This window comes from Echinops telfairi, unplaced genomic scaffold (genome assembly GCF_000313985.2).
Source record: "Echinops telfairi isolate 266 unplaced genomic scaffold, ASM31398v2 ScPeMD7_2565;HRSCAF=3150, whole genome shotgun sequence".
Classification (NCBI taxonomy): domain Eukaryota; kingdom Metazoa; phylum Chordata; class Mammalia; order Afrosoricida; family Tenrecidae; genus Echinops; species Echinops telfairi.
Window position 1 is genome coordinate 10,121,895 of NW_022106463.1, and position 21,994 is coordinate 10,143,888.

General features: G+C 59.1%; 1 protein-coding gene across 2 annotated transcripts in view; it reads right to left on the reverse strand.

The window, feature by feature from the left end:
* Positions 1-3,217: 3,217 nt before the first annotated feature.
* Positions 3,218-21,994, reverse strand: part of STARD13 (StAR related lipid transfer domain containing 13) — a 37,384-nt gene continuing 18,607 nt past the window's right edge. Inside the window, exons 3-13 of one of the 2 annotated variants that reach the window (XM_045294048.1) lie at positions 17,708-19,029; positions 15,196-15,369; positions 13,913-14,072; positions 11,162-11,360; positions 9,548-9,758; positions 8,339-8,453; positions 6,913-7,134; positions 4,998-5,215; positions 4,578-4,725; positions 4,109-4,285; positions 3,218-3,701 (exon numbers count right to left, since the gene is read on the reverse strand). In XM_045294048.1, coding sequence (XP_045149983.1) covers positions 3,606-3,701; positions 4,109-4,285; positions 4,578-4,725; positions 4,998-5,215; positions 6,913-7,134; positions 8,339-8,453; positions 9,548-9,758; positions 11,162-11,360; positions 13,913-14,072; positions 15,196-15,369; positions 17,708-19,029 — 3,042 coding nt within the window. In that variant the 3' untranslated portion in view covers positions 3,218-3,605. The remainder of the gene's footprint in view (positions 3,702-4,108; positions 4,286-4,577; positions 4,726-4,997; positions 5,216-6,912; positions 7,135-8,338; positions 8,454-9,547; positions 9,759-11,161; positions 11,361-13,912; positions 14,073-15,195; positions 15,370-17,707; positions 19,030-21,994) is intronic. The other variant, XM_030886626.2, reaches the window with a different exon arrangement.

Consider the following 21,994-nt stretch of genomic DNA (forward strand, 5'->3'; position numbering starts at 1 on the left):
TTATTGCTTTACCTCAGTGATCATGTTAGCCTTGTGTGTGTTCATTTGTGTATTTAAGATCACTCGGTACATGAAAGCCAAGATAGTCAACCTTCCAGAAACAGTAATGGGAGTAGTGGTTGACTGGGGGTGTGGGAAGCAAGTGGGGGTGGGGTCGGGGCTGATAGCATTGATGACTGTATAAGGCCACTTAATGGGACTGAACAACAGAATTGTATGGGCATGGGCATACGGGGTCATGTACGATATAGTCAAGAAAACCCCCAACACTATTATAGGGGGGGAAACAGCATTCCTGGGGGTGGGGTGGGCCAGGGAGGGGATATAGGGGAGCCGATATCAGGGAGTTCAAGAAGAAAGAAAATGTCTTGAAACTGATTGTGGCAGCAATGGTAAATGCTTGCTTGATGTGATTAAACAATGGGTTGTTATGATATCTTTAGGAGCTCCCAATAAAAAGATGGAAAAGTTTTTTTGATTAAAAAAATTTTTTTTAAAAAGAACAAAAAAAACCAACATGCCTCTGGTAGGAAACTGGAATTATTTAATGCATATGAATTTATCTGCCTTGGCAATTAGTTATGTACAGTCGACGATTGGCGACCAACAGCTGAGGTAAACAAACAAACATATACATGAGGTATAAATACAATATTGAAATGCAACATTATCGTTCATTTCCGTTGGCAAGGTAACAGTGAGTAAAATACCGTGGTGCTTCTCCAGCAAGCCCCACGTATCTCTTCGCTCTTGTCTCCCTTCATCTCCTCTCCCCGATTGGTTTTTTAAACAAAAGCGCGCTGAGGTGTCACCCAGCAGCGATGCGCCTGGTCGGGCGTGACACCCACCAGGTGGTCCGCAGAGCAGGGGATCTGTCTTCTTCTAGCCCCTCGCTACTCAGCGGGTCGGCAGCCAGGGGCGCCCTGAGGTGTGGCGTGGCAATGCAGGGTCTCAGACGCAGCCCCTTTGTCAGCACTGGGTGTCCCGTGCCCACCGCAGGGCTCTGGGTGGCACGGCGGGCTCTCTGACAGCCATGAAGAGAGGCTGGTGTCTGGGGCAGGGCCAGCGCCTGGCAATCAGGTCTCCCTAACAGCCTCCTCTGTACAAACGAGAGGGAGCCGGCCTGCGTTGGACGGGGGAATCTGAAACGCGTCGGCAGAAGTGACTTTGCTTGGCTCAGATGGCAAAGGGGAGCCTGCAGTTACCTTCTCAGAGAGGCGGGGAGATGAGCCAGGCCCAGGACTGTCACTCAGAGGGGTGAGGGGCTAGGGGGTGGGGTTTTCTCTGCATTATTCTGAGCTCAGAGGCAGCATTTTTATTCCGCTCAATAGAACAATTGCACATTGCGGATAAGAAAGAAACAATCCATGAAGGCACAGAGTCCAAGAAGAAGCAAAAACACTTGTTTAAGTCTTTCTTCTTCTCCTCCCCTGCCCCCTCCCCTCCAACACCAGTTGCTAAGCCTTAACCATCTCTGTCAGGGGCTACCAACATCAAAAACAAAAACTCCCCCCCCCAAACAACCTTGTCCCTGAATCCAAACACAGTAATTTACTTTTCTCTTGAGAGCTGGTCGGCTGTAACAAAAGCACGACTTACGTCCACGCGTCATGGTCTGAGGAGGTCGGTGTCCCCCGTCTGTCCAGCAATAAACGAGGCTGGGACTTGAGCTAGGGCTGAAGGGACCCAGGATTAATCAACGCATCCGTATTTTTTCCTCTAAAACTAGTTTGAAAACATAGTTTTGGTCTTAGGTTAATTAAAACAACAACAACAACAACACCCTGTGTCTCAGCTGAGTAAATCATAGGGTGGGTGAGTAAAAAAGTATTGCTACTGGGAGGGACTCCTGTTCCTACGCACTCAGGCTTGTTCCAAACGGAATGTGTGTGAGCCTGTCTCTGTGGTCAGTGGGCAGCTACAGGCAAGCTGGCTCAGGGACACGCTTGCCTTAGTCTCCGTAGCCCCCCTTGCCCCCCATAAAAAAGGCCCAATCAATCAAAATGGACTTCTGAGGGGATCTTGTGGGAGACTGGCAAATTCAAGGCTATGCGCGTTAGCTGTTTGGGGGAATGCTAATGGCGTTGTCTTGAAAGCATTTTCTTGAAGGACCCCGGACCGTCATTGGGGTTTTGGGGAAGAAGTTTGGAGACAGTGCAAAGCTCCATTGGGGAGGAAGCTACACTGAGGTTTTCTTCCTCCCTGTGACCAGGCTCCTGCAGAGGAACGGGGGCGTCCCACAAGGATCTTGTTGGGAAGTCTCACCCCACTCACCACCCACCCTCCCCCTGATCTCGATCCTCCCATTTGTTCCCCAAGCTCCATGGGCCTCGGAAGGAGCAGGGTTGGAGTCCCTCCTGGGTGCTAAAGCTCCCATCTTGACTCGACGCTAATCAAAGGTGCGGAATCATTTGGGAAAGGCTTTGGGAGACGGAAGCAGCACCCTCTGAATGGACCCAGGTGGCGTCTGCGCCGAGAAGGCCAGGGAGTCTCATTTTGAGGCTGCTGTGGTTCGGTAGCAATACTTTCTGACCCACCCCCTCACAGCTTGGAATCATCTACGTAGCATAACATGAATTCCCTGAAGCTCCTGTGGTCCAGTCCTCTGGGGGGGAGGGGGGGTCATTATCTCCCTTTGCTCGCCTCCAGGGTTAGAGTCAGTGCAGTGAACTGTGGCCAAGCAGGCCACTGGCCAAACAGAGAGACACCCACGCCCACGAGGACTCAGGAGAGCTCCGTGGTTTGGTGGGCTGTGAGTGCAGGGATCAGGCGCAGCTCTCCCGTCACGGGGCAGCACTGGGCCGCTTGCAGCTGCTGCACTCCGACTCTGGCCAATGTCGGACGCTCGCTGAGTTCAGTGGCCACCTGCGATCCAGCCTTCAATTTGGCCACAACGTCCTGCCTGATCCTTTGCTTTAAGATAAGGGATACTCCTCTCTGCGTCCTCTCCAGCACCCTGGTTGCAGGTTTTGAGAACGTTTGGATTCCATTTCCCTTTGGTTAGCGCATCTTTGGTTGGACAGAAAGGGCTGTGCTTCCGCCCTGAGCGTGAGCAGCAGACTCTGCTCGGCCCCTGTGACGGTGGGGAGACGATGGAAAGGAGAGGCGTGAGCACAGGGACTCACCCAGCCCTCCCCGCGCTTCTGTCAAGGCACAGGACTCCAGATGAAATCGGCATTTCACACATGTACAGGGGAGACAGCAGTCCACACACCTATGTGCACACGCCGGACGGACGTTTATTTACAACGAGGGAGGTGCTTCTTGGAAGCTTTTAAATAGCAAATTAGGCGATGCACAAGGAACAATCCATTTAATTTTAAGTAACATAGATAAAGGTTTTGGCTTTTTAAATATAAAAATATTATATTAGTAGGGCTATAGCCATCTCCAGGAGGGCTAGGATCGGTTCTTATAAATTCTTTCTTTGATCTTCTCCCGTTGTGTTTGGCATGAGCCATGCCCACGGGTCTCTCTCTCTCTCTCTCTCTCTCTCACTCGCTCGCTCGCTCGTTCTCCTCACGCGTGTTTGGCGTGCTTCCGCTTCCCTGAGCTTGGTGCCAGAACTGGGTGGGAACGCCTCTCAGATTTTCGTTTCTGGACCCTCAGCAATGAGGGGCTGGAAAGAGTTTCGGATCCGGGCGACTTCGGCCGTGCACAGATGACCAAAGGCCTTGCTGTACCACTCTGGGGAGTGACCCCTGCAGGGAGAGAAGCAGAAAGGGGGAGCATGTGTCTCTGCCCTAAATCAGGCCAATCTGCCCAGGGACCCAGGGGCTGCCCTTGTGGCCTGGTTTGGGGTCTGTCTGCAAACTGTTCTGGGATGCCACCGGGAGGGTCCGAGGACCCCTCTGCCTGCCACTGGGTCCATTCTGACTCAGGGCGACCCTATAAGTGAGGTTGTCAATCTTGACGGGAGCAAACAGCCTCATCTTTCTCCCGAGGAGCGGCTGGTGGGCTTGAACCCCGGCCTTGACATGAGCAGCTCAGAGCACGACACAGGGCACCCCCAGGGTTCCTCAGAGAAGCCAGTACATGACGATGATTATCTACCGAATATAGACGTGAGGGGTGCGACGTCGGGGCCTCGTGGCTGGTCCCCACTTACTTGAGGTCCACCCTGCAGACGTGGGTCAGCCGGGACTTCCCAGAGCCGCAGGGCTCTATCAGGTACTGAGATGCCATCACAGTCCCGCGCACGCCTCCCATGGGCCGGGCTTCCTGGTGCTCCACCGACACGGATACCAGGGCGCACGTGCCCTTGGGCAGATCCGTCCTCCAGGTCCTGGGGCAAAGCAACCACGCGGCTCGGAGCTGGCTACCCACTGCCAAGCCCGAGCCCTCTGGGTCATGGCCACCGTGTCCAGAGCAGCCCTGGGGGGGCAGTAGCTAGGTGCCCAGGCCCACCCAGAGGTGTTACTGGATAGGCACCCGAGTGAGACCCCTGTATCTCAGGCCACACTTCTGGGGCCGACCTCGTTCTCTGCCTGCCAGGAGTGCCTGCTGCCCGTCCAGTGTGCCCCGCTCCGTGAGCGCATGCGTATTCACACAGTCCAGCCTCGGGAAGTGGCACTGACCGGAACGGGGAGAGCGAGGCAGCCTGAAGGCCCGGACAGAAGGGGACAGAGGGACCGGGATGGGCTCAGCCAGCACAGTGGACACACAGCAAGCAAATCTTCCCCGGCCTCTGTTTGGAGCCAGGAGCCAGGGCTGCAGCCCGGGGAGCTGCGGGAGGCCCCGGGAGAGGTCTGAGTGAGGAGTAGCAGCATCAGGTACCTCTGGGGACCAAACCAGAACCCCAAACCCACAGCCACCCAAGCGATTCCGAGTCACAGTCACCCTACGGGACAGAGCAGAACTTCCCCCAAGACTGTCACTCCCGTGGGGGGAGATGGCCTCAGCTTCACCCTCAGAAGCACCTGGTGGGTTTGGACCTTCGACCTCGCCGTCTCTTCCCAGTGCCCAGGATCACAGCACTGCAGCCCAGGGCAGCTCACCTGAGGACCACGAAGTCCCGGGCAGGGTGGGGGTCCATTGCGTTCAGCAGGTACTGGTAGACCTCCGTGTGCTTGTCCAGGGCTTCCAGAACCTTCCACTGCACAAAGTCCTCATCCCATAGATGGCGCTCCCTCAGCACCCGGTTCAGGACGACGGAGGGGGGGGCCTCCACCTCCACCGACGCCTTCCACAGCTTCAGCGGGTGCCCGTCCTCCACCTTGGAAGGACGCGTCCGGGGAGCTGGTTAGAGGAGACCTGGCCCCACCGTGACCCCGCCGGGCCTTTGCTCACACAGCTCCTGGGAGCAGTGACCCTACGTGCCTCAGACCTGCGATTCACCACGCTGGTGGTGACGGTGACGGTCCTGCCACCGTGCCAACAATGACGGGGCCGCCAACACCAGCACGCACGGTGCCAACCACGCAGCACACACACCTCCATCCCTTCTGGCTCTTAGCAGCCCTCCTCAGACACTGGGGTCCCCGGGGATACACTCGGCCAGGGCTCAGCCGCTCGCTGAGAAGGGGGGTGCTCAAGCCACCCCTTGCACCTTGGAAGAAACGTCTGGCAAAGATAATTCTGACAAAGGGTTAAAAAAAAAAGACACCAGAGGTTGGGGTCCAACCCAAAGTACCTCTGCAGAAAAGCACCTGTTTCCCAGAAGGCCCTGCTGCGTGTCACCGTGCCCATTTTACAGAGGTGAACACAGAGGCACGGAGGGACCAGTGAACTGGCCAAGGGCACACACGTGGCAGTGAGGATTGGGGCAGGGACACTTGTGGGTCTCTCAGCTAGTGTTTTTGCACTGTCTCTGTACCCAGAGGCCAAGCTGGCCAGGGCCGGCCACTTAGTTCCCACTCAGGCAGGCCCCATGTCCAGAGAACAGCGCTCTGCAGGGGTCTGGAGCCAGGAATTCGTGACTGCTCAGGTGGCCTGTCCCACCTACCTCATCGCTCAGTTCCCACAAGCCCACCTGCTAGTGACTTTCCCCTTCCATAAGTTTAGAAGCTGGGCTTCCACCCCCAGAGGCAAACAGAGACTTTTCCAAAACCCAAACCCAGTGCCATCGAGTAGAGAGGCTGACTCACAGCAAGCCTACAGGTCAGGGTGGAACTTTCTCTGTGAGTTTCTGGGGCTGGGACTCTTTACAGGAGCAGACAGCCTCCTCTTTCTTCCTCAGAGCTGCTGGTGGATCTGAACCACTGACCTTGTGGGTAGCAGTTCAGTGGGTGAATTCTGTGGGACGGGCGGAACTTCCCCGAGCTCTTCACGGGAATCTCTTGCTCGCTTGCCCCACCCACCGACCCCACTGCCTTTGAGTCAGGGGGCACCTCCTCACAGCCTCTGTAGGGTTTCCGTGACTGCAGGCCCTGGCAGGAGCAGGCGGCCTCCTCTTTCTCCCGGGGTGCGGCTGGTGGGTTTGAACGACCCACCTTGCGGCGAGCGCAGCTTTTAGGTGCACGGGCGCCTTACTGCTGTGGTCTGAGACCAAACCGAGGTCTCTGAGAGGTCGGGAGCAACGTGCAGCGTGGCCCCTTGTGGACAGGGTACTGGCTACAGATCCCCCGGCCTTTCTGCCAAGGTGCCTCTGGTTGGACTGGACCCGCCAGCCTTTGGGTAGGCAACAGGACGCTTAACTGCTAGAGCCACCCCAGCCCAGAAACCCGCTGCCGTGGAGGGGACTCCTCTAGGGCAGAGGAGAACTGCTCCCCAGGGATTCTGGGAACAGCCTCATCTTTCTCTCACGGAGCAGCGGGTGGGCTCGAACTGGCGACCCTTATGCTAAGTAGGGGAGTGCTGAACTCACAGTGCCGCCAGGGCTGGCTGAGACACTAGGGACTCTGAAGCAGCAACAGGAGTCCCTGCTGGCTCGAGGTGGCCCCGGGGGTGACTGCCACGTGTGGCCGAAGTTACCTTTTTGAAGGCTAGTTCTGCGTTGTCTATGCTGGGGCAGGCGACCCAGCCCTTAAACTTCTCCTTGGCCTCCTTCTGCAGGCCCTGGACCAGGTGCTCCAGGTACGCGTGCACCGTGGCCCCGCCCTCCTCCAGGTGCTTGCCCAGGTCGTTCAGCGTGGGAGAAGGGGTGTCGGCATCCAGGTATGCCTTCTTCGACTGCGCCACCATCTCCAGGGGAACCTGGGCCGACAGACGCAGGGAAAGGTCGCCCACAGAGCTGAGCCAAGGCCGGCTGACCGCTGAGAGCCCCACGGAGGGATGGGGGCCCAGGCGGTGGGCCACATGTGGGCAGGGCGTTCGATGGGCTTTGCCCATGCTGGGAGGGCGGGGCAGGGTGTGTGTTGGGGAGGGGCTTCCCAAAGTCAGGAAGCACACGGTGTTTCTGAGGGGCACCGTGAGAGCCAGATGTCCACTTCTGGCAGGGCCGTCAGTTTGTCTGTCTCTCTCTCTGTGAGGGGGGATGTCTGAGGTCTCGTCTCTGACAGGGCCGTCTGTCTCTGACAGGACTGTCTGACTACATTTCTCTCTCTCTCTCCCTGAGGGAGGGCTGTTTGTGCTCTTTTCCCTGATGGGTATGTCTGCCGGCATGGCTGTCTGTCTGTCTCTCTCTGTGAGGGGGGAATGTTTGAGCTCTCCTCTCTGACAGGGCTGTCTGTCTGTCTGCCTGTCTCGGACAGGGCTGCCTGACCACCCCTCTGCCTCTCTCTCTCTGAGGGCGAGAGGGTGCACCTTCTCTCTCTGACACGGGGTCCCCACCTTTGCAGGCTCTACTGCACCATTCCAGCACTGCCTTCGGCCCCTCCTCGTTTTGCGTTCAGCGCGTGTCAATGCGCATTCGCTGCACGTGTGTTTATTCTTTCACAGATGTGTGCTTATTCCTGCTTGCGTGCTCCGCCCATTGTGAACAGCCCGCAAGCAGACAGACCTGAGACCCAAACCCCCAAATGCAGCCCTGGAAGAGCCTTCCCTTGTTAGCATGCTTGGCCCCTGTGGGCCGGTGCCAATGCTAATCAGGATGAGCGCCTGAAGCCCAGCCCCTCGCGTCTGCAGTAGCCCAGTGGCCGCGTTCCTGAGTGACGGAGGATTCCATCATGCGGGCTCACCTGAGCCAGTCCTGGGGGGGTCAGGCCAGATATGACACACTGTTGAACCTGGCAAACAAGGGCAGGGTGATTGCCTTCCTGAGAACTGTTGTCATGGCAACCTTGGGAGCCTGGAACCATCAAAGCCCTATCACGCGTGTTGGTCGGAGGCAAGGCTGTGGAGTCTAACTGTCATTGTATCTGGAACCAACAGTATTCGTTGACTGTGTGGCAGCCACCCCAGGCGTCTTGCGTCCCCTGTCAGTCGTTAGGGAGGGCGGCGAGAGCCTGCCACTGCTCACCTCAAACAGCTGGTCACACTCCACGATCATGTGGGCCAGCCCCTGGGCGGCCGCAAGGTTCTCACTGAGGTCCCGCTGGTCTGGCTTCCCCGTGGCGTATTTCTTCTGGATCACTCTGCAATCGGACCGCGTGTCACCAGCAGGGACAGAATGACCGGCCGCCCCTCCTGCTCTCTCCTCGGACCCAGCTCCGTCCAGAGGCCAGCTGCTCTCACTCCAATGAAAAGCAATTCCCTGGCTGACCACTCTCGACTGAAAACCTCAGAAGACTGGACGGCTGGCGTGGGCATGGTGGGCCCCCAGAAATGGCCCCATGGGTCCAGAATTAGCTGTGTCTGTGTCTGTGAGCGACGAGGCTCGGACTGGCTGCAGATGCTTTCTGGCTGTAACCGGGTGCTGGCAGGCCCCCCGTAGACACAGGACGTGCGGCGGGCATGTTCTCACGTCTCGTGAACTTAGTGCTTCGGTGGTGCAGACAGTTAAGCACTCGCCTGCTTGGGGTTCAAATCGACCCAGGGTGCCTCCCAAGAAAGGCCTGGCTATCTGAACAGCCACATCGCCTATGAACCAGGGGGTCCTGACGCATGGGGGGGGGGCACAATAGCTGGGATGGGCTGGATGGCGGTGAAGAGGCACCTCACATGGGGCCAGCCTCTGCGTCCTGCAAAGGGTTAATGTGGTTGGCAGGGAACCAAACCCCCCCACCCCCAACTCACAGCCGTCGAATCGATTCTGACTCACAGCAACCCTGTAGGACAGGGTAGAACTGCCCCTGTGAGCTTCCGAGGCTGTCACTCCTACCAGGAGTAAAAAGTCTCATCTTTCTCCTGTAGTGTGGTCAGTGGTTTTGAACCGCTGATCTTGCAGTTAGCAGCCCAATTAGTAACCACGCCGCCACCCAGCAAACAACAAACTCTTCTGTCATTGAGTTGATTCCGGCTCACAGTGACCCTACAGGACAGAGTGGAACTGCCCCTATGGGTTTCCGAGGCTGTTAATCTTCACAGGAATAGACAGCCTCATGTCTCCCTTGGAGCGCCTGGTGGGTTTGAACTCCTAACCTTGCCGCTAATCGTCAGACTCATAGCCCGCTATGTGGAAGAACGTCCCTGTATGCTACTTCCAAGCGATTGGCCGTGAAGAGCCCCCGAGATGCAGGGTCTTCTTCTGGGGACACCTGGCGGGGGCTCACTGCCGGGGGACACCCACCTTGAGGTGCTTTCCTTCTTCAGCAGGTTCAGGTGGAAAAGGGAGGGGGCCAGGCACACTGCCAGGTTCATGGGCGTCATCTGGTTCTCCTGCACCAGGCTGACCACGTCACTCAGGAAGCACAGCAGCGTCTGCAGGACCTCGCGGTTCTCATCGGCCAGCAGCAAGATGGCAGCCTGCACCGCCTGCAGCCACTGCTCCTTGGGGACATCTGAGGGAACGAGGGGGCCAGGCGGTCAGCAGGGAACCACCACAGACGGAGCCAGCCGTCCCGACAGCCAGGACATGCCCCACGGGAGGGAACCGGTCCCGCAGGGGCCCAGTCCTGGGGGGCTTGGAATGGGTTCCACACGGGACAGAGGCCACCCCATGATCTGCAGGGCACCCTGTTCTGCCCGTGGTGGCATTTTGACCCAAGGGCGGATGGAAAGACTGGCACTTCAAATCCTCTGCTGCTCCGTGGGAGAATGATGAAGCAGTCTGTCCGTGTACAGAAGGCAGCCCCAGGACCCGAGGGGGCAGTTCAATTTCGTCTGTAGGGTTTCATGGGTCAGAGTGGAGCCCACGACAACTGGACTTTGGGTTTTCCATGAGCATGTTGGAAGCTCCGGCTTTTCCGCCAGCAGATGAGTGCTTAACCGTTGTGTCGCCAGGACTTCCCTCTGTGTGCTCACAGACACAACGACAACCCGACTGCTCCAGTCTGCTCTGGCTCACGGCCACCTTGCAGGGCAGAAACGCCCTGTGGGAGTTGATGGCCTCATCGTTCTCCTGGGGAGCAGCCGGGCATTTGAACCTCGGGCCTTTGGCTCAGCAGGTCAGGGCTCTAACCTCTGTGCCACCAGGGCCCCTTCCAAGGCCGAAGAGCGGAGTCCCATGGCTCAGAGCGAGGGCATCGCGAGCGCCCTACATCTGGTCTCTGGCAATGGGCACAACCCCTCAACGTCACCACCCCCCACTTTGCCTGGTGCTGGAGTGGCTGCACCTCGGGCTGCCCCCACGAGGTCAGCAGTTCCGGTCTGCGTGCTGCCCCTTGGGAGAAAGACTTCTGCTCCCGTCAAGACGGACCGCTCCGGAAGCCCACAGGGGCAGTTCTCGTCCGTCCCCGGGCTCACTGCGAGTGGGGACTGCCTGGACGGCTTCCCTACTCTGTCCTATGGGGTCGCCGGAAGGGGCAGTAGGTTTGGGTTAAAGGGCTCTGTGGGTGGGGCGCGGGCCTGTGAACAGAAAGGTCTGCAGTTCAAACCCACCGGGCGCCCTGAGGGAACAAGATGAGGCTGTCTGTTCCTGTGAAGATTTCCAGTCTTGGAAAGCACAGGGAGCAGTTATACTATGCCCGGTCGTGCCGCTGTGAGTCAGATGGCAGTGTGTGTGTGTGGTGATGGTGGTGGTGGGGGGTTGTGGTTCAGTGCTTTACACTCAGTGAACCAGAGGCTTTGGGCAAGAGGAAGGCAGGGCTGCCCGTCCGATCCCCGAGGGTGATGCCCTCAGGCGATACTTCAAGGTGGCCGGGTGCCCACACGCCAGGACACTGTTGCTATTCCGACTCACAGGTTCCCCCCTCTCACCCCCCACCACAGTCCCGCGGCCCAGGGTGCCCAGGCCGGCACTCACACTGGTAAATATGCAGGAAGGTGTCGCTGAGCTTGCTGGTGAACAGGGGCTCTGGAAGATCCCGGAAGAACTGCTTGACCATGTCAGCCACATCGTAGGCCGACTGTTCCTCGTAGCTGACGCTCCGGGGGAAGCGCTCGTTCATCTGCCGCAGGGCTTGGATCCGGGACTTCACGCCAGACTTCCGGAAAAGGCCCACCTGGAACAGGCCACAGGACCCGTCAGTGGACCTGTGGGAAGTCCCGATACAATCCGAGTGGGGCATTCGCAAGTGGTCAGTCAGGCAGGTGGTGACCACTAGGGGTGCCCCGAACCCCCTCCCTGTGCCCAGGAAAGCTCCCTTTTGGTGTGAGACAAAGGGGAGGGGTGAGACTGCTTTCACCCTGGGGGTGGGGATGGCGGGTTACAGAAGGTGTCAATGGAAGACAGGCTGCCCCTTTGTGTGTGGTAGTACACACAGGTTCCTCTTTGATGTCTCTTTGCATTCCACGGCCTGGGTCTCACAATCCCGGTCCTCAGGCCTGTTTCCCTGAGAACAGGGAAGGCTGCTTCTACTCCTTAAGTTTGGGATGAGTTGGAAAACACAAATCCAGATTATGTTTACACAAGCCTCCCTGGAGACCCCGGAGAATGTCTCTGTTCCCCTGGTGGCGCCTCCCAGGAATGAGGGGATGCTGCGCATCTGTGGGAGCACCGGTGGTGTACTGGAGCACACACTGAGCTGCTACGCACAAGGTCAGTGGTTCAAACCCACCAGTCGCCCGGAGCGAGACAGGCGAGGCTGTCTGCTCCTGTGAAGACCTCCAGTCTTGGGGACCCTCTGCAGGGGCTGCAGTGAGGCGGGAGGACCCGTTACGCATTGCCTTCTCTTAGCGGGAGTGGAAGACAAGGCTTGCTGTCGGGAGTTCAGAGCACCGACCTCCTGGAGAGCGGCCCAGCGCTTAACCGCTGTGCCACCAGGCCCAGATCTCGAAGATGACAGCTTAGGAGACCCTGCAGGGCAGCACTGTTCGGTGTAGAGCCCTGGTGGCACCGTGAGCAGGCTCTTGCCTGAGAGAACCGCCGGCCCTTCGAGGTTCGGACCCACGGCCGCTCTGAGGGGGAAGGCCAGGCTGTGCGCTCCGGAGAAGACTGACAGCCCGGAGCCTCGGGGCAGCTCTACTGGGTCCTTGGGGTGTCCCTGAGTCGATAGCTCCTGGGGTCCTGGGGTAGGTTTGAGTTGGCGAGCTTCCTCAGAGACACCCCTACTTCCAGAGACACCCCGACTTGCTGGCATGCCCCTACTTGCTGCATTCCTTTTCTGGCCATGGGGAGCTATTGAGTGGCATCCAGACAAGGCGGGGCGCAGGCCAGCAGGGTGCCCCATCCTCAGAGCTCGAGCTCTGGTGGGGTGGGGGAGAGGAGGCCCCTGCGTCCGGGCCTCTTTCCACGTCTCTCCAGCGTGGCCCACAGAGCGTGGGGTCCCAACAGCTTCCAGTGGACCTGACTGCGACCTCAGAAACGCCGGCAGGACTCCGCCCCCGAGGGCTCGGGGCCCGCCCACCCAAGCTTCCCAGGACGTCAGGGCTCCCTTGGGATTCTTGCTGAAGGTGTGAGAAGAAGTCCATCGCTCCAGTGACGGGGGCTCTCATGTCCCCTCATCCGCATGCCCCCCCGCCCCCCGCCGGGTGTCAGGCAAGAGCTGTGCCCCAGAAGGTCTTCCACCCAGCTGTGCCCCAGAGGAGTGGACCCCCAGGCCTTCTCACTGAGGCACCTGGAGTGGATACGGATGCACAGCGCGTCTGCAGGATGGGCCTCCCTGACTGTCCCTCGTCCTTCTCCTGCGGAGCACAGGATGGTTTTGAACTGCTAACCTCGTGGTTAGCAGCCTGATGTGGAACCACTGTGTCCCCAGGCTCCGTTGCACCATCTGGAGATCCCCTAAGGCCCCGGGGGGTGGGGGGGGCACAGTGGATGATGCTGTCTGTGGGCAGTCTTGGAGGATGGATAGCCAGAAGGCTCCTTAGGGGCAGGGCTGGCGAGACGTCATCTCACGTGCGTTGGACGCGTTCTCAGGAGAGACCTGTCCTTGGAGGAGGGTTTCCAGCTTGGCAAAGTCGAGGGGCAGCGAGACAGAGGGAGGGAGGCCCTCGGGGAGGTGGGCTCGGGCACGGCGACTGTGAGGATGGCGTGGGGTCCAGGGGTGCTTTGTTCTGTGGTCTAGGGGGCTGCTGAGGATCAGAAGGGGCTAGACGGCCCCTGGCCACAGGAACAGCAGCTCCAGTGAAAGGCGGCCTTGTGCCAGAGGGGGGCGTTGGCTTTCCTGCCACACCCCGCCCCAGGCCCCCGCCCGGTTGTGGTCAGCATGGCCTTCACACGCTAAGAAAGCCCTGGACGCCCTGCCACCGCCACCTGTGTGGGAGGTCTGGAACCAACCCCAACGTCCCCGAGGTCCATCAAGAGCACATGCCAGCGGAGAGGGTGGCCCCGCTGTGTCCTGGGGTGGGCGGGGTTGTGCCCGGCTTCCTGCTCACTCCCCTCCCTGCCGTCAAGTGGACGCTGACTCACAGTGATCCCACAGGACAGGGCAGAACTCCCCACAACCTTCCCGGGGTGTCCAATACTGAAACTCTGTAAGGGAACACACATCCTCGTCTTTCTCCCACGGGACAGCTGGTGGGTTTGAACCGCAGACTAGTTGGTTGGCAGCCAGCAGTCCCCACGGAGTCACCAGGGCCCCCCTTCCCTGCACAGCAGGCCGAGTGGCCGTACCTGGTCGAGGCAGCTGTGGTGCAGGTATCTCAGTGCCTGTTGGATGCTCTGAGGCAGGGGCTGGCCCGTCCGCTGCACGTGGACTGTCAGGGGGACACCGAAGACCGTTTTGTCTTTGTAGTCGGGGACCTTCATCCTCTTCATGAACTTTGGCACGGACCTAGGGTTCACAGAGCCCTGTCAGACGGGGTGCAGGGTGGGGAGGGGCAGGGGCGGACACAGCCAGGTGGGGGCGGCTTTGCTGGAGTGTGGCCAGACCACCCACCTGCCTGTTTCCACCGACTGGTCCACCTTCATGCTGTGGTTGCCCCCTCCCTCCTCGCTGCACGGGAGGGGACGCAGACTCACAGGGACCCCACGGTACAGGGTAGAACCACCCCTGGGGGTTTCTGAGGCTTCAACCCCTTACTGGAGGGTTCAGCCTCCTCTCTCTCCCCAGGAGTGGACCGTGGGTTCAGATGGCTGGGTTCAGAGCAATCTGCAGCTCTGTTTGACTCACCCATCATCTGTACAGGAGCAGCCTGCCTGGCCTTTCTGCCACCGAGCATCTCTGGGTTTGAAACAGAACTCCAAACCAGCCCATGACTGCCACATTGATTCTGCCTCCTGGCTACCTTGCAGAACACTGTGGGAGCAGTGGAGGGCCCTGGTGGTGATGTGTGCTAGGCTTTGGGCTGCTAACCACAAGCTCAGTGGTTTGAACCCACCAGCCATTCTGGGGGAGAGAGATGAGGCTGTGTGCTCTGGTCAAGATTTATCATCTCAGAAATTTCACAGGCGCCTGGCTCAGAGCCGGAATTGATGGACAGCTATAGGCTTGGGTGGGTTAAACCCAATTCAACCAACGTGGTTGCTCCCAGCCGATGGAAACGCCCAGAGGTCCACGTATCAGACATGAACTGAGACCCGCAGGGTCTTCTTGGCTGGAGCCCCAGTAGCACCAGAGCTAAGCACTCTGCCGCTAATGCAGAGGTTGGCGGTCTGAAGCCACCTGCCGGCTCAGAGAGAGAAGGACCCTGCAGCCGGCTCTGGGACACCCTGCGGGACACTTCTCCTCGGTCATGGGGCCACCTGAGTCAGGGTCAGCCCCAGAACAGCGGTGACTGCCAGGCTTTTCTTTCGTGCCACTGTCAACGGGGTCTTACTGGGAGCAAGAGCCTGCATGCTAGGGACCATAGAGGGCGGGGCAAGCCATCCTGAGTTCAGAAGTGTGGGCAAGGGTCCCGAGAGCCCTGGGACGAGCCTCCCCACCCCTGCACCGTGGGGTGGTGCTGTGTACGCACCATGTCCAGCTGTGCTTGCTGGACGTGGACTGCCTGTCCATGATGGCGGTCAGACGAAGCAGAGAGAGGCGCTGCAGCAGGTTCAGCTGGCCGGCTGTCTGCGAGCTGATGGGGGATGAGGCCGTGGACAGCGGCGGCTGGTGGGGGAGCTGGAGGCTGTGCCAGCGCAGTCTCCTGGAGCGAGGGACAGGGTATGGAGAGGGGACTCAGAGAGGGGCGGCGGCGGAGCACTTCCCGAGCCAGAGCCCCTCTGAGCACAGCCTGTCTAGTCCGGGGTCCACCAACCCGGGAAAGGTGGCCTCCCCCCGCTTCCCCCAGAGGCTGGAGCTCCAGTGATGTCGCTGCATTCTGTCTGTCTCCAGATTCAGCCCCCCAAATGCTGAGGCAGCTTTGACTGATGGACACACACACATACAGAGGGAGAGGGAGGGAGCCGGCCAACCGAAGACCGAGAGGGAGAGAGAGAGAAGAGAGAGAGCAAGAGAGAGAGAGGAGAGAGAGAGAAGAGAGGAGAGAGAGAAAAGAGAGAGAGAGAGATGGAGAGAAAAGACAAGAGAGAGAGAGGAGAGAAAAGAGACAGGGAGAGAGAGAGAGAGAGAGAGAGAGAGAGAGAGAGGAGAAGTGGAGAGAGGAGAGAAAGAGAGATGGAAGAGAGAGAAGATGGAGAGAAAAGATAACAGAGGAGAGAAAAGATTAGATAGACAGTAGACAGGGAGAGAGAGAGAGAGAGAAGAGAGGGCGGGTGGGGGAGAGGGAGAGCTGCGATAGCCAAGGTGGGTGAGCGGATGCTCCGGTGTCTGGAGGCGGTGGAAGGGCCCTGTGGTCCTCTGTGGACGGGAAGCTGTGTCTGACCCCACAGCCACCAGAGGCCCCAAGCTGAGCCCTGCAGCAGCACGCTGTCTCGCGCTTCCAGACGTCAGTCCCTGTGGGGTCACCGTTCTGGGGTGCTGAGGAATTCCTTGCAGGGTTTTTCATTTGGGATGTTTTAATGGATACTTTCCAAGGTCGCAGGGAGGGCCTGGTGCCCCGGCCTGGGTCTGGGTTATCTAGGATTCCCGACTGGGTTTAGTGTTGTGTGTGGCACCTTAGAAACCCACCACACCACTGCCATCGAGTCGGTGGATAGAACTGTCCCTGTGGGTTTTCCAAGACTGTCACTCTTTATGGGAGCAGGTGGCCTCAGCTTTCTCCCTTGGGCCAGCTGGTGGGCTCGAGCTGCTGACTTGTGGCTCTTAGCCCAACACATCCCCGCCACAGCACCAGGGCTCCTCACTGGGCCCCTAAGAAGCTTGACAACAAAATGAGACGTTTTGAAATAAAAATACGTTTGGAAAAGGGCACGTGAGGATGAGTTTGGATCCAGGAGCCAACACATCCTTGGTTCTCAGAGCTGGTTTTGACCCACGGAGCCTGGCGTGTGATGGGCCTCCAGTGTGCCTCCCGGGGCGGGGCTCTCTAGGAGTGGACCACCAGGCCTTCCAGCCGCCTCTGGGTGGGTTGGAAGCCCCAACCATTTGGCCAGTGGCTATAGTTTAACTGTTCCCAGTGCCAGGGACTCAGCAGTACAGTAACTGCTTCTTAGAGACATGAGTGGATGCCTAAAACAGACAGCAATGTCCAAAAATGCAGGGGACTGGGGTCTGAAAGGCTCACGGGCAGCCGCCTATGGTGTCAATGTTGATGTCTCCCCATCCGGAGGAGAGAAGATGGGTGGAAACTGAAAGACGCTGGAAACCATGAGTCCACACACTCGGGGACCACAGAACCCTCAGTCTCCACAGCCCTGGACCAGGGGGAGCAGATGGTGCCCGGGCCCCACTCCCTGCTGCTCTGAAAGTGGTCCTCTTAGAAGGTCCTTGGTGGAGGGGGAGGGAAAGATGTGGAATGGAACCCCAGGTCCTGAAAGAGACGCAGCTCACTGGATGGCTGGAGACTGGCAGAACCCCGCAGACTGGCCCTGAGTCGCCTTGCAGGTCTGGACCTGAACTCACCTGTGGGGCTCCGTTTCCCGCCTGACCACGAGCAAGTCTGTGAGGAGAACAGTATGACTAGGGAGCTGCTTGAGATCGGCAGGGGGGCACTGACCCCAGGACAGCGTTTAGAAGGGTTTGGGGAGAAGGAGGAGTGGACACAGGAGGCAGCGTGTTTCAGGCGAGGCGGGCAGCCACAGGTAACATCCCAGGTGAGGGCACATGCCAGGGGGGGGAGACACCATCAAGGAGAGGGAACACGTGGGTTGTTGACGGGGACACGGGTCTGCTCTGTGAAGCTGCACTCAATTCCCATGGGAGGGCTTTTCCTTTCAGCCTTTCAAAAGACAAGGTCAGCACTGGTGAGGTCCCCGGCGCTTAAGCATCATGAGGTCCTGCTCTCGAGAGCAGGTACAAAGGGCCCACATGGGCCTGAGGGCACGCGGCTACTGAGAAGGACGCACACACCAGCAGGAGCAGCCCGACCGGCCGGCACGCTCCACCAGTAAGTGACCGGGAAGCACGTCACGCTTGCCACCCACCTGTTGGGTCTGGTCAGTGAGGCCCCCACTCCGGAGTCCCTCCTCTCTCGCCCCCCTGGGGCCTCGGGGTCCCCGTCGCTGGGCGTGGACCCGCTTTCTGAGATTGAGTTGCCTTCGAAGTCTAAGGTGATCTGAGCGGGTGGTGGGAAGGTGGGCTCCGCGGGGCCGGGGCTCAGCTCGGGCAAGATGTCCCTGGACCAGTCATCTACCACCTCCTGCAGCCCGCTGACCTGCTGCACAATGTCTTCCAGGTGCGGGCAGAAGCCATCCTGGCCCAGGTCCAGCAGGTCGCCAGTGCTGGCATACAGGTGGAAGCTGGGCACGTTGTCGTAGATGCTGATGCGGCTCTCCCGCGAGCAGGATGCTGTCAGCCGGGGCTCACCGCCGCCGGTGTCCTGCGGTCGGCCCAGGCCATCTGCCCTCCAGTGGGCTCTACTGCTGCCGTCCGTGGGCGCCAGGCTTTCAATGGACAGCGCCTTGGGGAATGTCCCCGGCTTGTGGTCCTTGGGTATGTGCACCAGCAAGTCCTCCTGGGATCGGCAGGTGGAGGTGTGGCCCTGGGTGCCAGGCACCCGCAGCACCGTCCCCGCCAGCACATCCAGGTCCTCCAGGTACAGGCCTCCTCGTTTGCTGGCCTCCTGGCGCCTGGGCTCTGGTGGACCTGGGGTGCTGGGGGCGCTGCCGCTGAGCTGAGACTCCGGGCTGTGGGCTGGCCCCTTGGTGGAGGCTCCTGGGCCTGGGTCCTGGAGGTCCCAGTTGGGGGGCAACAGGGTGTCCTGTTGCAGCAAGGGCCCACTGATGGCCAAGCCCCCGGTCCCCCCGGGCCCCTTGTGCTTCCCAGGTCCCCCTCGGGCTCGCAGGCCCTCCATGCGTTTCAGGATGGACTTGGCCCTGGTCCTCCCTGACTTCTCATTCTTGGGGGGGCCCGGGGAGTGGGCAGTGTTACAGGGGGACGGTGCCAGGTGGCTGCCAGTGGCTGCGGCGTCCGGGGCGGACAGGCCTTCGGTGGCGTAGGCCTGTGGGGGGCAGTCCCAGGGCTCGTGGCCGGCGCTGGGTGTCCCCGGCTGGGTCCTGCCCTCGCTGCTCACGCTGCCCGCGCTGCTGCCGCTGTGCAGAGAGGAGACCTCGGGCTCGCTCAGCTCGGTGAGCATGCTCTCCGTGCTCTGGGCGTCCCTCATGCTAGCGCCGCCCGGCGGCCCCGCCCCCGCGCCGGCGCCGGCGAGCAGCGGGTGCGGGTCGTCCACGCGAGACCATCGGCGGCTGGTCCTCTGGAAGGTCCACTTGTTGCTGAGGCAGAGGTCGTCCTCATCGGAGTCGTTGCTCTGAAACGCAGCAAGCAGAGGGCGCCGTTACTCAGGCCGGGCTGCCCCCCAGGGGACGGAGGAGAGCTGCTCCAACCAGGACCCCCACGGCCTGGGGGCTAGCAACGCACAACCCCGCCCCCGTCCAAACCCACTGCCACCGAGTGACCCTACGGGGCAGTTTCCTCCCCGGCTCCTGTGAGTGTCCATTCTGACTCACAGCAGTGACCCTGGAGGGCGAGCCGATCAGCCTCACAGGGTTTGCGCTGTGCCTCCTGCCACCAGGTCAACACTGACTCATCGTGACCCAGGGGACGGAGGAGAGCTGCAGGGGCGCAGGTGGGGGTCCTAGCCTGCCCTCTTTCTACCACCGAGCCGCTGCCTGGGGTCTAACAAAAACCCTTGTCCAAACGCACTGCCACTGAGTCCAGAACTGCCCGACGGTCTCTCACCTGCGCACCAAGTGTCACCGAGTCGATTCTGACGCGCAGTGACGCTGCAGGGCAGCGCAGAGCTGCCCCGGTGGGCTTCCTACCTACTTTCCTATGCTACTGGGCCGATTCTGTCCCACACGACCCTGGAAGACAGGGAAGCCTCCGTCGGTTGCTGAGGCTGTACATCTTTCTTCCTCGAGTGCGGCTGGTGGTTTTGAACTGCTGACCTGCGGTGAGCAGCCCAGTGCTTAAGCCGCTGGGGCTCCCCAGCAATCCTGTTTACAGGACCAGATTTCAGGCCCCTCCCCTGGAGCCACTGGATTGGAATCAAAAATCCAAACCAAACTTGCTGCTGTCCAGCGGATTCCGACTCACAGGGGCCCTGTGGTGCCGACTAGAACTGCCCCCGCAGTGTGTCTAAGGCTCCCGCCAGGGCATCTCCCCATGGAGCTGCTGCGGGAATTTGAACCACGGACCTTCCTGAGCCACTGTGGTGGCTACGTAGTTTCACGTCAGCTTGAAGTTCTAGAAATGAGCAGGGGTGGTAGTCAGCCTGTCGATCAGGTCACAGCTGGATAGCGACTCGTTGTGGGTGTGGCTTTCTCATAAAGAGGGTCCTGGGAACCCCCCCCCACACCTCTGCATTCACCTTCCTGCTGCCAGAGCCCTGGGGATGCGTCCACCCCCATTGCACCCACAAGACTTTGCACCCACCGGCCGGGGATCTTCCTGCGTTCTGCACCATGGCTGTGAATCTGAAGAGGGACTGATGGACTAGTATCGGACTTACGGACTTGAGTTGGACTGGACTGGGATTTTTTTTTAATAGATATGATGACTTCTTGACTCTTTCTTACACATATATGAGTTTCAGTGGATTTGTTTAGTCACCCAGGCTTAATGCTGCCACCAAGCTCTTTGGATGCGTAGCGCTTGGCTGGATCCCTGAGGGCACTTGCTCTAGGAATACTAACTGAAGGTCCTATCGTCTTCCACTCCCCTCCCCGCCATTAGGGGTACACTCGTCGCCAGCTGGGTGTGGTCTCATGTTTTGATCATATTTGCACCCCAACCCCCCTGGTGACACCACTGTCCCTGTCACAGTGGGACTAAAACATGGCCCCCACCCGCCAGTCAGGGGTTGGATTCTCTTCCCCCTTAAAACATATACTGAAGTCCCGTGCCTGTGGGGTTGTTGGGAGAGAGGGTCTTTGCAGGTAATCAGGGTCAGATGAAGTCATGGGCGGCTAACCCCACAGGAGAGTGTCCCCATGAGGAGAGGGGAAGGGTCAGATACAATGAGAATGCCATGTGCCAACGGTGGCCCCTGGGTGCTGAGCCTACAAGATGAGGAGAGGCAGGGGTTGCTAGCCACCCCAGCCAGGAAGAGCGTGCAACACAGTCACCCCTAGACCTTCTGGGGAGAGCAAGGGCCCGTCTCTTGGACAGCAAGAGAATGGACTTCCACTATTCCCAGCCACCAGGCTCTGCTCATCTCTCGAACCATCTTGGTGAGAGAAGGACAGCGGGCCATGGATTTGTGCAAACGTGGTGGCTTGGGTGCTGCTGTGGTGCTGGGAGCTATGTCACTGGTATTTCACATGCAGGCAGGGTCACCCAAAGTGGACAGGCTTCAACAGAGGGTCCAGACTACGGGAGTAGTCTGTGGAAAGGGCCATCCAGGGCTGAGGGATTAACCCCTGGAAACTTGGCGGATCGCAGCGGTTAGGGAACACTGTCTGATTCAACACTGGAATGTGAGCCCCGCCTTAGCATACCCTCGAAATGAAAGTGGGGAGGGGCGGGGTCCTCGGAGTGGAGTTGACCTGAACGGTGTGGACGGAGCAGAGCTTTGGAATCTTCACTTGCTGATGGGGCGCGGCTCACGACTGGAATGTGTAATGCATGCAGTGTACATCTAGGGAAATCGGAAGTAGTCAAAAATGAAGTGGTGTGCAGAAAGACAGATCGATGCCCTAGGCATTCCGGGCCCGGCCATTTTGAATCAGACCTCCGTACGGCTTACTAAGCCGAGAAGGACCAACTCAGGGGAATGACGTCACACTCGTCATCAAAAAGGACATTTCAAGGTCAGTCTTGCAGTGCAATTCTGTCTGTGATAGGATTCTATGTGTACACCCGCACAGAGGAAGACCAGTAACTATAGTTACGATTCAAACCAACGCAGCGACCGCTTGAACTAAGGATGAAGAATTCTGCCAGCTCCCCTCGTCCAAAGTTGGTCCAGTGTGCCAGCAGGGGACACTGACCCTTCGGTGCCTGGAAGGTGAATGTTGCGACAAAGAGGAAGGGCAAGATGGCCTTGGTAATGGAAATGAAGCTGGAATTCTGTGAGACCAATGATTTCTTCGTGGCAAACACCTTCTCTTACAACGTAAATGGCATTGATACAATGTGGATCTCACCACGTGGCACACACAGGAATCAGGTGGACGACACCCGTGGGAAGAGACGGTGGCCAGGGGCTGCCCGGGCCACAGACATCCACTGCTCAGGCACACGCTCAGGTGCAGCTCGAGAAAACAAAGACG